Source organism: Artibeus jamaicensis, unplaced genomic scaffold (genome assembly GCF_021234435.1).
Source record: "Artibeus jamaicensis isolate MK-2021 breed Jamaican fruit bat unplaced genomic scaffold, CSHL_Jam_final scaffold_3151, whole genome shotgun sequence".
NCBI classification, from domain to species: Eukaryota; Metazoa; Chordata; class Mammalia; order Chiroptera; family Phyllostomidae; genus Artibeus; species Artibeus jamaicensis.
The window spans coordinates 113,947-128,463 of NW_026522037.1; the positions used below are offsets into that span (position 1 = coordinate 113,947).

The 14,517-nt window shown below is 62.8% G+C and overlaps 1 protein-coding gene and 1 long non-coding RNA gene across 4 annotated transcripts in view; one reads left to right on the plus strand and one right to left on the minus strand.

Moving 5' to 3' along the window:
- LOC119043761 (uncharacterized) lies at positions 1 to 9,161 on the minus strand. Of its 3 annotated transcripts, none has more exons than XR_008390042.1 (5): positions 8,202 to 9,161; positions 6,132 to 6,225; positions 5,123 to 5,694; positions 3,435 to 3,499; positions 1 to 2,409 (listed from the first exon to the last, which is right to left on the minus strand). It is a non-coding gene; the product is annotated as an uncharacterized LOC119043761 (long non-coding RNA). The 3 variants fall into 3 exon arrangements; XR_008390040.1 differs by having other exon boundaries at positions 3,443 to 3,499; positions 8,202 to 9,160; XR_008390041.1 differs by lacking the exon at positions 1 to 2,409 and adding an exon at positions 2,417 to 2,742 and having other exon boundaries at positions 3,443 to 3,499; positions 8,202 to 9,160.
- The window catches only part of FAM20C (FAM20C golgi associated secretory pathway kinase), a 22,291-nt gene continuing 16,862 nt past the window's right edge, over positions 9,089 to 14,517 (plus strand). Inside the window, exons 1-2 of the mRNA XM_037137849.2 lie at positions 9,089 to 10,360; positions 12,056 to 12,234. Of these exons, the coding sequence (XP_036993744.2) occupies positions 9,759 to 10,360; positions 12,056 to 12,234 (781 nt within the window). The 5' untranslated portion in view covers positions 9,089 to 9,758. The remainder of the gene's footprint in view (positions 10,361 to 12,055; positions 12,235 to 14,517) is intronic.

Consider the following 14,517-nt stretch of genomic DNA (forward strand, 5'->3'; position numbering starts at 1 on the left):
TCCTGGAGCCCCTTCCTGGAGCTTAGAAAGGAGCCACTGGGTCAGGGCATGTGAAAAGAAGGGCGTCTCAGGTAACGCCCCCATGTCCGTAAACCTCTCACTCCCCGAGACGTGGCCACCTGTCCCGGTCTGTGCCAGGCAAGGGTGCAGGAGAGGGAGAGCACCCAGGGGACGGGGCTCCAGGAGGCCAGGGGGCGGAGGGGGTTGCCTTTCCATGGGATGGGTGGGAGGGGCACGCTTCACTCTCTCTGGTGAATCCCAAGCTGAAGTCATGGGGCCAACAACTCAGGAGACCCTTGCAGCCATGGACCAAGTCCCGACTGTGCTGGCCGGAGGCAGCCGAGGCCGTGGGTGGGGCTCCTGGCCCCACGCGGTCTGGCAGCCACAGACTCTCCTCTTTGTAATGGTGAGCTCCGCCGCCTCGCAGATCAGAGTCTGCCAAAGGGCTGGGTGTCCCCAGGCACAGGCCCAGGGTCTCTCCTGGCTCTTAGACCGACCGGGCCCAAGATTGGGCGGGAAGAAAGGCCTGGGGGAATGCGGCCCCCCACCCCTCACCACTCCCACAGCGGCTCTGTCTTTATGTTTTATTCACTTTTATGTCCGGGTCCTTGCATTTAAAGGAAGAGAGAGTAAAAGGCATCATTCCTAAAACAGTTCGATGCTGCAAAAAAGGGGAGGAGCATTTCAGGGGGCGAATGGGCTTCAGCTGCCCCGCCTCCGGGAAGGCCCTGCCTGTGAGCTCCACACACGGACACTTTGTGAGAAACACACAGAACGTGGCCACTGAGTCACCCGGCCTCTGTGCTGACGCCCAGGGAGCAGGGGGGTTTCTGTCCTGCGGTCCCAGCAGGGTCCCAGGCCAGCGCACCGCGTCCCGGAGAGGGCGGAGGCCACCCTGGGCGGGTGGGAATCCCACCGACGTGCCAAGACTCTCTGTGCTGATTCCGGCATCGTGAACAGTGCCTGCATTTCCGGGTCTCCTTGATGCCGGGGCTTCACCCGCCGCCTGCTGCAGGGGCCTCGGAGTGAAGGGAATGACTGCTCTTGGGCCTCCAGGCTGGTTCGGAACCGGCCAGGACAGAGGGAGGAAGGGACCAGGCCCTGGCTTCTCTTGAAGCCCAACTGATGAGAAACTGAACATGTTTCTATGTATACGACTCATTTTCCATCCCCCGCAAACCTCGTTTCTCGGTCATGAGTTTCTCCATCATCATTTAAGGAGAATGTAAACATCACTGGTCTTTTCTTCTTCAATCCTGGTAGACCCTAACAGGAAGCTCCCAGGGGCTGGCGCCCTCCTCACCTCTGAGCCCCACTCACAGCAGAGGCCAGGGCAAAACGGACTCTCCTGGCCGCTCCACCGTGGGCAGCCTCCTGAGGAGGGTCAGGAGGAGGGACTCGGGGGCCTCACTCCCTAAATGACCTCGGGCACGTGCCTGCCTGGCTGCCCTCCGTTTACCCAGTTGTGTGGCAGGCAGACGGGTCTGGGAGCCGCCAGGGGTCCCTCAGCTCCAGGGGAGGGGCATTCACAGCCAGGCGGCCACGTCCTGGCCGGTTTCCCTCCGTCCCTGCAGTTTTCTGACAAAGGGGGGCATGTTCGTGCCTGAAATGTTCTCACCTCTCGCTATTTTTGCAAAAGGCCTGAACACCGTTGTTAAAAATAGAAATAATGAGGGAAAGAAGAAGCTTCTGACCTTGAGTCCCGGGGACGGCGCGGGCCTCCCAGCGTCCTCTCTGGCTCCTGGTGATAAATGATCATCCCGCTGCCTTTGTCCTTAGCGGGTTTACCCTTGGCCTACAGAGGAAGTTTCTGCCTTTTTTTTTCCCCAGCTGGGACAGTGTTTCGACCTGATAGGTCCGCACGGTGTTTGCCGGGCGTTCCTCACCGGCTGTGCGGGGTGGGGGTGGGGAGCCAGCCCTGGGTGCTCGGCCAGCACTGCCCGTGTCCAGGTGCAACACCCCCACACACACCAGCTCCCCTGCGCTGCACCCATCCCCCTGCAGGTGGGAGCCATGTGCCGGGCCAGGGTCCAGGCCCACCGCCAGGGTGGGGTTCCCCGGGAGGGACAGTGCCACAGAACCTACTGGGTTTCGTCCAATCACCGTGAAGCAGGGCTGCACACTGGGCGCCACGTTTTGCAGAAGAGAAGTGGAAGCAGTTTCAGCGGCACCAAGAGAGGACAACAGCGCCCCACATCCGAACCCCCTGGTGACTGTCATGAGGGAATTTACGACAGAGATTGAGGGTTGGGGTGAGGGGTCACGGGCGGAGCTGACTGCTTAGGTCTGCAAATGCCAGTGGTTTTCCTGGTCTGGTTACTTTGGGCCCTGACGTCCGGTGTCTTCATCTCTGTGGTCGGGTGACCAGGATTCTGCTGAGCGTCTCCCACTGTGCACCAGGGATGCTGTCTTCAAAGCCAAAAGCAGAAACTCAATGTCTTGTGACCATTTCATTGCTTAAGCTATCATTGCTTTATGCTTAACTAGCTACATTTTTCCATCTTCTCAAGCAAAGGGTATTGTTAAACATTTCCCTGGAACCCGAATCTCTGACTATAAGCTGCATGACAACCAAGGTGCGTGGAAGCACTTCATTAACTCGGACATATCTCCCGGCTCCGGGGCCTGGTGGCCACTTTCGGAGGGACCGCCCTCGGGCCTGCTGGGCCGGCCCACCTGCCAACGAGGGCGTTTCGGAGAACCCAGCAGAAACCGCGCAGGTGGCCTGGGAGGCTGTTGGCCCTGCAGAGGGAGAAGCAGCAAACAAGCCCCATGGAGGACGGCAGGCGGTCGGCATGGGCTTCTGTCCCCGAAGAGGACGAGACTCCAAAAGGGACGATGGGACGGAGGAGCAGGCTGCCTGTGGGGGCCTGCACTGTCCTCCTGGCTCCACGGAGAAAGTAAAGGCCACCCTGGGTGGCACCAGAGTGGACCAGGGTCCGATCCTGTCTGGGGGGCAGCCTGGACCCGGCTCTGCTCAGAGGGCAGGGAGAGATGCCACCTGGCCGTGGGTGGGGAGGGCATCCAGCGGGCTCGGGTGGGGTGTCTGTGGGGGATGCGCTATGCGGAGCTCGAGACTCAGGTAGTAACAGTGTTCGGAGAGGGAGGGAGGCAGCGGGCCTCCAGGTGGGCGCTCGGGTGTCTCCGCCTGGAGGCCTCTGGCGGGAACGGCACCCCCTACCCCCACCATCTGTCCCAACCCCTGCTCCCCTTCAGTCCCTCTGCCCCCAGCTTCTGGGTCCTTCTCTGCTGGCCCCACCCACCCGCACCCTGACGACTGCAGGGGCCAAGGGAGCTGGGCCGCCTCTGGCGGGACCAACGCTTCTTTAAGCTGTGAGAGCCGATGAGGAGCCAGGGCTGGTGTCAAGGGTAGTTGAGCCCTGGCCTCTTTTGGCCAAATGTGGTGATTCCCTTGGACTGAGAACTCCATCCACCTTTTCACCTCCATTCCCGTCTCCGCCCTGGTGAAGCTGGGAGCCGATCCAGGCACAGCGCTGTCCTGCAAGACAGAGCAGGAGACCAAGGGGCTCGGCCTGCCCCACTCCCTGTGGCCTGCCTAGGGGCTCAGGAAGACAGGGGGATGAGTCTGCCCATCTGGCAGACAGAATGGGTTTGGATGAGAACCATTGCGCAGACGCCTGATGAGGGGGCCTGGAGCCTGGCGCCCTCCTGCTCCCGTGGGGCCCTGGCAGCTGTCCGGGCTGCAGTGAGCAAGGAACCCGCCTCCTTAAGCCCCATGCTGGGATCCGCTCTGGGCTGGACCCACCAGCTTTACCCACGGGCCCTGCTCTGCGGCCCGCAGCTGCAGGGCCCGCCAGCCCCATCGCCATAAAGGATAATGCAGAGGTGTGATAAAAGCCATCTGTCACCCATAAAACACGTCACTTTTGGCAAAGCCATAAGCTGCAAGCTCTCCTGGGGCTCAGCCAAGAAGTGGCCTTTGGAAGTCTGGATAGTGACCCCAGAGCTCACTTTCCAACATGAGTTGCACCTCAGGCAGCCGTCTGCAGGGCCATCTCTGCACAGCCACTGTCCACCCACACGGTCACCGTGCCGCCCTTGGGCTGCCTTTTCGGCAGCTCCTGCCCTAGAAGCACCAACATGCCAAGAATGTGCCCGGCAGCCATGGGGGCCCAGGACCTGTCCTGTGGGTGACTCCTGGTGGTGCCCGGCTCATGCACTGAGTCACTGGAGGCGTGTGCACACCCCGAGTGACCCCAGGTGGCCAGGGAGGGGAGCTCGGCCCTATCCTGTGTCTGTTCGTTTCTCAGGGAGCATCGGGAACAAGGGCCAACACCTTCCCCGCGAGGGTGGTGGGGACCCTCTGGACACAACCCCCAGAGCCCAGTCTGGAGCCTGCAGGGGCCAGGCCTGCCAGACAGGAGCCCAGGCAGACTGAGCAGGGCTCACCGGCGGCCTGGGGCCCCCCCCACTGTACAGTGCGTCAGCATCAGGTTTTTGCTCCAGACCCAGGGATTTGAGGGGTCTGAATAAGGTGTTCTGCTGTCATTTATTCTCACCTGCACTTTGCACTGGCCTCTAAGTATCACAGCTTATTTGCCTATTGTTCACATTGTCACTCTAATCGCAGACTATAGATTTCACAGTCATGCAGAAAATGTTTGGTAAAATGTTTGACTCCATTTTACAAAATGCCACCTTCTAAAATGACTCCCCTCCACCCAGGACAGGCCGCTGTCCCTGAGAGCTGCCTGTCCGAGTGGCTGCTCCCCACCACACCTGGTTTGCTCGACTTAGCAGGAGTGTGTGGAATTTCACAGAGCAGTTCTCAACACTACTGACAAACGATTCTCTCCCAGGAAGGAGAGACAGTGAAGCAACCTGTGCTCCCAGGTGACAGGGTCCCCCAGGAGCGTGCAAAGCGTCTCCTCCTCGGTTGTCCGAGGAGGCCGTCCAAAAAAAATGTAGCCCAACTTCCACTTTCAGGGATCAATATGTGACCCTTTTCAATTTCTCCTGAGAAGACTGGCCCGTGTTCTAGCAGTTCTTCAGTCAATTTTGGTCATTCTAATGTTTCTTTAAAGTCAAATGTGAGGGCACCATCTTTTCTGGGACTTGAACCCCCCCAACTTGAGGCGTGTGGTCCCGCTCGTACACTTACTTCATCTCCCCTCCTCCGTCAGGCCTCCACGCTGCCTCCTGTGCTGGTCTTTTCTGGGAAGCGTCCTGGCTCCATCAGTTCGGCCACGTTCTGTTTCCGGCTGCCTGTGTTTTCGGTCTGTTCTGCACGAACCCACGTCTTCTTTACCTGGGCTGCCTGCTCTTTTCCCAGTTCCTCCAGCCGACAGCCGAGGTCTCCCGCTGTCAGTCACGGTCCTCCCGTGATGAAGGCTGGCGGTCACTCCACGTGTCCCCCAGCACATCCTCGGCGGGTGGCGTTTCCCAGGTTCTGACGGGCGCTGTTACTGTCTGTGCTCATTTTTCAGTCATCCATGGTTTCCTTCAAAACTCACAAATTGTATATGAGTGTTTTTATTTGTGGTGTTAATTCCTGGAGAGAACTATTTTAAAGGCTTAGCTTGTATTTTGTTAAACTGCATTACGTCCAGTGAGCAGACTGTAGATTTCATATACTGTGTGTCTGCATTGGTGTCTATGTGTATGGACGCCCTCAGTGAGCAGGCTAATACTGCCTTCGGAATTCTTTTTGTTTTGTTTTATTTTACGTATTTACTTTTGTGGGGGGGGAGAAAGACAGGGAGAGAAACATTAATGTGTGGTTGCCTCTCACACGCCCCCTCCTGGGTACCTGGCCTGCAACCTGGGCCTGTGCCCTGACTGGGAATCAAACCAGTGACTCTTGGGTTTGCAGGCCAGTGCTCAGTCCGCTGAGCCACACCAGCCATGGTCTGACTTTAGAATTCTTGACATTTTCCTAATGGTCAACAGACAGTCTTTGTGGTTAGAAAAGAATGTAAATTATGCATTCGAATAATACAAGGTATAGAAAATAATGTCAAGCTTTTTCATTGTTTTATTCGTCTGTTTTGGGCTTTCTTGATCTGTCACTTTGAATTAGAATGAAGAGTTTCCCTTCTCCAAAGATGCCCAGGCTGTGGCTGTGCGGCAGGAAAAGGAACGGGACAGAGGACCAGCAAGGGGACGCGCACCTGCTCGGGGGTCCGTGCTGGCGGCTCAGGGAGGAGGCTGCCCTCATCCACTGGACAGGCCCCCTCTGTCCACAGTCCCTGCAGGCCCCCAACCCTAGCACAGAGAAGGCCGGTCTCATGAACCCTTCCCAGAGGTAAGTAACTCTGCATTCCCATCAGCCCCATGCCAGCCGAGTCCCAGGCAGGTGGGGGTCAGGCCTCTTGCCACGTCCTTGGTGCCACCAGACAAAGGTCAAACCACACACCTGCAGCGCCTGGGCCCCCAGTGGGTGCTCAGTGAAGACCCCTCCCTGCTGCCTGGGACACAAGCCCTCCCCAGAACAGCCTGTGGCCACCAGCCCCAGGAGTGACCGTGGTGGGTCAGGAAAGCAACGCAAACCTGGGCAGCTGTGGCACCAGGACCCGAGCTGGTGGGCGGGTGCCCGAGGCCCCCTCCCCTATGCCTGGCCTCGGGGTGTAGGCAGGGCTGTTCCAGGGGAAGGAGGCCGGCCAGTTCAGGGGCCCATCCCGCTGGGGAGTCTCCGCCCCCGTCCCCAACTCACCTCCCACCTCAAGGCCCTCATGCCCCTCTGAGACCCCCAGGGTCTCGGCACTTTCGGGTCCCCCGCTCAGGACACTGTCCCACAGACCTGCGGGCTCCCATTCCCTCCTGTACAAGCTTCTGTTCAAATGTCGCTTTCTCAGGGGCCTTCCCCTCCCAGGGGCACATTCTTCTGTGGGATTCCTGTCACCACCTGACATGTCACATACTGGCTTTGGAATGCCAGTTTTGGGAGGACAAAGTCCCCAGAATCATTCTCCAGTCTCCAGTGAGGTCACACGTTAACCCCCTGGCCCCCTGGCCCCCTTCCCAGAGCCCCCACCCGCCAGGCTGTGAGGCAGGGGCCTGCGGGGTTCCCAGCCCTTGTGTGTGTGCGCGAGTGTCCGCTTTTTGTGGTTCCCCAGATGGACCAGTCGAACCAAATCCAGTTACTCCTCGGAGCCCAGTCTGAAGAAACCAGGCAAAAAGTCCATCTGAGGGCTGTTCACAGCCTGCCCTCCTGGGGGCGTGCTGTTCTCAGAGGCATGTTCCACGTGTGTCACCTTAGCCTGTTGACACATGACCACAGGTCGAATGCTCTGAGGATCCTGCATGAAGGGAGCATTAGCCCAAGGGCAGGAGAGGCAATTCAGGTCGCAGGGGGTGCCGGGAAAATGGGGGGGAGGGGGGTACAGGAGAAAGTAAGCTGGTTACTGGGATGACAGTTGAGATGCACCAGGCACTAGATGGCGGAGCCGTGCAGTGGTGACGGGAGGGTCCAAACGACAGCTCAGCTGGACGGGGGCTGGGGGCGCAAAGCGCTGGAAATGCCCAGCGAGCCTCAGCTCGTCCACAGTCTTCGGGACCAGCCCACCCCACCCACTCCCTGAGGACACTGACCAGGGAAAGGGGGGGCGGCAGCTACAGGACACACCCTCATCCCCACCACCAGCTAACGGGGCCCTGGAGGGGCTGGGGGGTCACCAGGAGGCTCATCCTGCCCCCCCCACCCCAGGTGCAGCCAGGAGGGGCCTGACGGTGGACCTGTGCCTCAGCTGCCACCCTGTTTCCACGGTCTCTCTGAGTGACCGGTGCGAAGTGGCCTCTCCTGTACACGGACGGTGCTGTCAGTGGGCAGGGCTGGAGGGAAGGACAGAGGGGGAGGGAGGGAGCTCCAACGTCAGGGACAAAACTGCCCCACTGGCCACACCCACTCAGATGCACCGTGGCCCTCTTCCTCCCACTGCCCCCGGCCTCCAGTGCCTCCAGCCCCAGGGGGCCTGAGTCCAGCCCTTCCATCCACTTCCAACCAGGTGAGCGGAGACGCCCCTCCTCTCCAGGCCGACCAGAGAAAATGGGCCCTGACCCACCTGAGAGGGAGCTGAGGGCCTGCAGGGCGGTGGGTGCCCAGTGCTCGGGAAAGCGCAGGGCTCCCCCCTCGGGGCTTCCCCACCAGAGACTGCCCTCTCGGTGGGCTGAGAGGCTGTGTTTGGGGCGGTTCTACTTGCAGGGCCTCTGGGCCGGGGTAGAGGCTAGCCAGGCTCCCTTACCTTCCTCACGCTGGCCCTGGGCTGAGTGCACGTTCACAGCCCCTGCTGGGGCTGCCAGTCTCCAGGCTGTGCGGGCCCAGCAGAGGCCAGGACGGGGAAGTAACGCGCCCCTGGGGGTGGGTGGCTGACTCTGGGCTTCTGGGAGAAAGTGACACACACACACAGTCTCACCACGTGCCGGCCCCTCTCCCTGCCCAGCGAGTCCTAGCTCCGGGCGCCGGCCTGGCCAGAGTTAGGCCGCCGGTGGGGTCCCCTTGGGTAGGGTGGGGCCCGGCCGGCTGCTGGAGCCTGGCCGCCGTTCTAGGGCCCGCTCTGGATGTGGATCAAATACCGCGCTCCTGGCTCCTCTCGTAGTGTCTCTCCGATGGTGGCCCCTCCGTCCCCTCCTCCGCCCCATCTCCCGCGGCGAGGGGGTGGGGCACAAGGTCGCGGTTTGGTCGTGCAGACGCCCAGAGGCTTCGGGGAGATACGTGGCCTGGGCTTCTGGTCCTCGGCTCGGCGGGACCGAGGCCGCAGCAGGCCCCGGGCGGGCGGGCAGAAGCCCTGGGCGCGGCGGCCTGGCCGGAGAGCCCACCGGGACAGCGTCCGCGGGGCGGCAATCCTCTGCGGCCGCGGGAGCCCCGAGCGCCGACCCCGCGCGCTCCCGCCGCCCTCTCTCGGGCGTCTCCGGCTCCTCTCGGCAAACCGCGGAAGGAAGGCGCCCTCTCCGTAACGGGCCCGGAGCTGCACAGGCATCGCGGGGCGCGGCCGAGGGGAGGAGGAAGGAGAAAGGGAGCGGAGTCGGCCGGGCCGGCAGTGACTCGCGGGGCTGCGGCTCCGCCAATCTGCGGACGCTGACGCGGGGGGCGGCTCCGCCGCGCTCGGATATCTGCCCGCCGGGGCGCGGGTCGCCGAGAGGCTTGTCCGGGAGGGCGCAGCGCTCTGGGGACGCCGCTGCACCTGCTGTGGATCTCGCCCGCCGCTCCGTGCGCCCCCACCCCCCGCCCCCGCCTCCCCCTCCGTGCCCACGATCCTGAGCCCTCGTTCCCCTCTAGGTCCCCGCCTCCCGGCCGCAGCGCGAGAGAGCCGAGCCCTGCCCGAAGGAGCCGCCCCTTCTCCGTCTGGCCAGCCTGGCGTCTAGCGAGGCCCACCGAGCCCCGGATCCTATTGCGCCGCACGGTCGCCACCACCTCCAGGCCGCCGCGCCCCGGCCGGCATGAGCCGCCGCGCCGGGTCCCTGCGCGCCTGATGAGCGCGGCCGGAGACCGGAGCCGGCCACTTCGCGCGCCGGGCCTCCCCCGACTGCACCCCCAGCTCCCCGGACCAAGGCCATTGGGCCCCGCCGCTGAGGGCGCGGCCGCTCCGGACAGTCGAGAGAGAAGGGCCCGGAGATGGCCCGGCGAGCGTGCGGTTTGGCGGCGGGCTCCTTACACGTGGTGCGGGCTCGGGGACAGCCCCCGAGCTGGTAGCGGTCTGAAGCCAGATGGACCTTGACCAGAGCCGCGGCGCCGATTTCGTGCCTGGCCAATACTAGAGGGGCTCGGGCGGGCCCGCTGGCGGAGAGCGCCGGCCGTGAAGATGATCCTGGTACGCAGGTTCCGAGCGCTCGTCCTGACAGTGTTTCTGGCGGCCTGCGCGCTGCACATCGTGCTGGACCTGCTGCCCAAGCTGGAGCGGCGCGCCGCGCGGCCATCGGGGGAGCCCGGCTGCTCCTGCGCGCAGCCTGTGGCCGAGGCGGCGGCCCCCGGCTGGGCCAAGGCCAGGGGCCGGCCCGGGGAGCCTCCAGCCCCCGCCTCGGCCGCCGGGGACTCGGGCTGGCCCAACAAACACACGCTGCGCATCCTGCAGGACTTTAGCTCCGACCCTTCCTCCAACCTCACGTCCCACTCCCTGGAGAAACTGCCACCCGCAGCCGAGCCTGCGGAGGGCGGGTTACGGCGGCAGGATCCCGGTGCCCTCAGGCCTCGCGACCCCGCGCACCGGCCGCTGCTCCGAGACCTCGGTGCCCGCCGGTCCGCGCCGCCCCCTGGCCCGAGCGGGGACGGCTCCCTCCTGGCCAGGCTGTTTGAACACCCGCTGTACCAGGTCGCCGTCCCGCCGCTAACGGAGGACGACGTTCTTTTCAACGTGAACAGCGACATCAGGTTCAACCCCAAGGCGGCGGCAGAGAACCCCAACTGGTGAGTGGGATCCAGGGCCACTTGGAGTGGGTGCTGGCAGGTCCGACGCCTGAGACGACCACACGTCCTTTGACAGTAAAGACCCACCTGTGTCGTTTGCCCGGAAATGGCCGTTCTGCGACCCGGGCATTGTGTGCAGACAGCCAGCAGGCCCCAGGGAAGGGGAGCTTTGTGCGCCCTCCGCCCTCAGGCTGCCACTTGCTCAGGGCACTGTCTTTGTCTGCAGAGGACTGTGCTTCCCCAGGAAGGGCTGAGCCCTGGGTGCTGGCCAGGAGGGCAGACTGGGCGCTGGGCAAGCGGAGCCGGGGTGGCCAGTGCCTTCGAGGCCCTGGGCGCTGGCTTGGGAAGGGGAGTCAGGCAGTGAATGAATGAGCTGGCGAGGGAGCGAGGGCGTGCCCACCGCCAGCCCTTCCTGGGGAGCTGCTGGCTGCCAGGTTTTCAGATACTTGTCGGACACGCCAGGATGGTCTGGAGAGGCCTAGGGGGCTGTGTGAGCCGGGCATGGAGAACACGGTCCACCAAGGCTGTGCAGGCTCAGAAGCGGCCTCACCAGGGCGCCCCCAGCCACGGTGCCTGCTGTGCCAGCTGCTCGGGGTGGCAGCTCTGGAGAGGCAGGAAGCACCCTCCAGAAACATCTCTTTAAGCTGCTCAGGTCTGAGCCCTTCCCCCCAGGCCCTCCTCAGCCACAAAGACCAGAATGAGCAGGTGCTGGAGCCGTGAAACATTAACCAGCAGCAAGGCTGGAATAAACCCCCCGCAGCGGGCTGCCCAGGCCAGGAGGGGAAGGCCGGGTGTGCGAAACATCTTGCAAGGACCCGTCTCCCCTGACAGTTGACCAGGCCCATAGTTTTGTGTCTGAACACCCCCAGGTACGCGTCTGGGGGCCTCTGGGCTTTGTCTGCTGGCCAGGATCAGGGAGAAGCTTAGAGCTTTGGGATCGGAACAGTGCCCTGGCCTGTGACTTTCAAAGGAGAAATGGCATCTAGGGCCCCCACCATGGCCACTGTGGGAGGGGGCTCAGGACCCAAGGGCCTCATGTGCCAGTGAATTAGAGCAGAGACGAGGCCCCCCCTTTCCCTGCAGCCCAGCAGGGAGCAGGGCTTGCTCGACCCCAGACCAGACCCTCTGTCCAGACGCCCGCCCGTGAGGATGGCCTCGTGTGTGGCAGGCAGATCCTGCCTCCTTTCTCTCTCCCCACCCAGGCCTGCTCTCATTAAAATCAAATTTAGCGTATTGCATCATCCCTGCCCCGGTTGTTGGCACCACAGCAGGGCTCCCAGGGAGCGACTCTGACAACTGGGCGTGTCAGTGACTCGCAGTCAGGCTGCGGTCAGAGGTGAGCCGGTCCTCCCACCCCAGGAGGCGCCGAGGCCCCTGGTCCCCCAAGCTGACATCATGTTTGTTGGGCTGTTTTGGTGACCCCGGGACAGACCTGATGGGGCCCAGCGCTGACGCCCTGGACTTGCTCCTGCTGTAGTTATAGCTGTCTGTGGCGGCTCTGAGGGTAAGTAGGGGTTACGAGCCTTGAGATGTGTTATTACTCGGCACAACAGCAGCCACAGAAAAGCAGGGACGCGGCAGGCTCCTGCCAGCACAGAAGTGCCTTTGAACGAACCCATCCTCTGCACCCCGAGTCCAACCCCCTCTCCTTCTCAGTCCTCTCCCCACTGACACCAGTCACCTTCATCGCCACAGGCCCCAGGAAGGTCCCGAAGATGAGGGATTCTTGCCCACGGGGGAGGCAGTGGTGGACAACTACCCCAACTGGCTCAAGTTCCACATCGGCATCAACCGCTACGAGCTGTACTCCAGACAGAACCCGGCGGTGGACGCCCTGCTGCAGGACCTCGGTGTGCAGAAGATAACGAGCGTCGGTAGGTCTCCACCGGCGGTTCCATGGGCCTGGGAGCCGCAGGGCTCTTGGGAAGGGTCAGGGGACGTCCTGCTGTCCGCACCTGTGCAGAGGGGCCCAGCCGTTCTCGACCTTGGGCCCCTCCTCCAGTGGACAGGGGGTGTCCCTGGGGGCTGCGGCCCCTCCCTCAGCCACACTCTGAGGCTCCCCGCGGCCGGGCCAGCGTCCAACTGCAGCCCAGTGCTCCTGCCGCTTCGTGTGGGCGGGGAGTGGCCAGGGCTTTGCTGTCTGGGGTGGAGACCCATCGCTGAGCACTTTGGGCTCCACGGAGTCAGAGAAAGAAGGGCCCCCAGTCACTATTTCAGGGCAATGTTCTCGGACCTGTAAGCGATTCTTTGAGAAAGTCCCTGTTAGTCACCGGTGGCTCGGAGAAGCTCGGGGCAGGCTGAGCCTTGGCCTAGGAAGCACCACTTCCAGGGGCCTTTCAGGGCATGCCTGTCCGGCGGGGACGCCTGAGAGCAGGTCTCCCTGCTGTGCACGGAGCAGGCAGCTCTGGGCACTGCTGCTTGGTGTGTGGTAAGCGGTTTCTCTTCCAGCCACCTGGGGTTTTGTCCAGCTGCTGACAAAGGGCAGTCAGGTGTCACCTGTACAACAGGCAGGTGAGTTCTCCAGACCCTTTTACAGACTGGTTTTGACATTCTCAGCCTGAGCTCATGGGCTGGGGGAAGACAGGACGACGGTCTCTCTCAGCATGTGTTGTGCACCTCGTGAGGGACAGCTGGCCACACCTCCCCCAGGGCCCAGGACCTCTGCTCTGCTGGGAGGCAGCTCCTGTGAGAGGCGGGGCTGGGAGACACCTGCAGAGGGGTGCCCCTTTTACTCCCAGAGCAGCCGTGGCTGTTAAAGAAAGATGCCGCCCCCTGACCAGCTCCCTCGTCTGTTCTGCCGGCTTTGTGGGCACTGCTTGCCTCTCAGGCCCCTCCGGGGTCAGGGGCAGTGGGGGATGAATCCTGTCACAGAGAGATCCTGCTGCCCCCTGACCTGAGCTCCAGGCGGGCACAGGACACACACGCTGACCAAGAGAAAATGCTCTGGGTGCCATGGGGTACAGCCTGGGAGCGTTCAGAGAGGAGATGGCCAAGGGGGACCTCGTGCGAGGACAGGCACTGGCCAGGCCTGGATGAGGCAGCCTTTCTCCAGCGGTGGGGACGGCAGGACTTCTGGGATTTGAGCCAGCGTCTCAGCGGGTTCAGGGAAGGGCAGTGTCCACCCTGCTCTCGGGGTGCACTTCTCTCCACCTCAGTGTCCCCATCTGCGAGTGGGCTCTTTTCTGCTCAGGGACTCTGCATCTTGTTCTAAGCAGATGGTGAATGCCCGTGAGCTTGTGAAATATTAACTAGTTCTGCAGTCTGGGCTTCCACGGCCCCCCCCCTGGAGGGCAAAGGCACGTCAGGGGCCAGAGCTCTGGGCCCCAGGCAGGGGCGGAGGGCGTTGGGCCTCCGGGGCTCACAGGCAGCTTCGCCCACCCTGGGCATCCTCCTCCCCCTACTCCCACGGGGTCCTGGCCTGGGGGTGCCCCGACCCCGGGGTGCTGTCCCTGCCCGTCTCGGCCCTGTGGGCTGTCTGAGTGGATCTTGCCTTCCTCTCACGTGCACCAACTGAGCGTGCCCGAACCCTGTCTGTTCCTTGGGGCACTGGGCCTTTCAGAGCAGAGGCTGGCCACTCCTCATCACTCTGTGGGGACTGATGAGCGCTGGCGGGGGTCCCCCATGGCCTGGTGCCACCCCCCACCCTGGCAGGACAGTGGGCCTGGGATCCACCAGTCAGCAGCCACCTGGATCAACCTCTCCAGTGCTCACGGGGAGCATCGGGTGGTTACGACCTGGCCCCTGCCATCTCCAGCCTGCAAACCTGAAATCCAAACACCTGATTTGACAGCCAGACCCTGACTCATCCCGAACTCACCGGGGGGCAGACCTGAACTGGCGAGACTGTTCATAAACCCTGCTTTTCATCTGGAGTGAAGCCAGAGTGTGTGGAGCCCGGGGCTCTGCCCGGACCCGTCCAGACGTCACGCCGTCTGCGCTGCGTCTGCATCCCCAGCACTTCGGTCGTCTGAGCCCGTCAGAGCCTCCAGACAGTTCTGCCCCAGAGACGGTGACGCGGGTCCTAGAAACTTGCATCTCGAGGCCATGGAGGGGACCCCAGAGTAAACAGAAAACCGTGAGAGCAGCATGGGCAGGGTCCCCTCGGGCCGGCCAGCGCCAGAAACCGGGCCAGACGCTGTGACTGCCTGGGTCTGCAC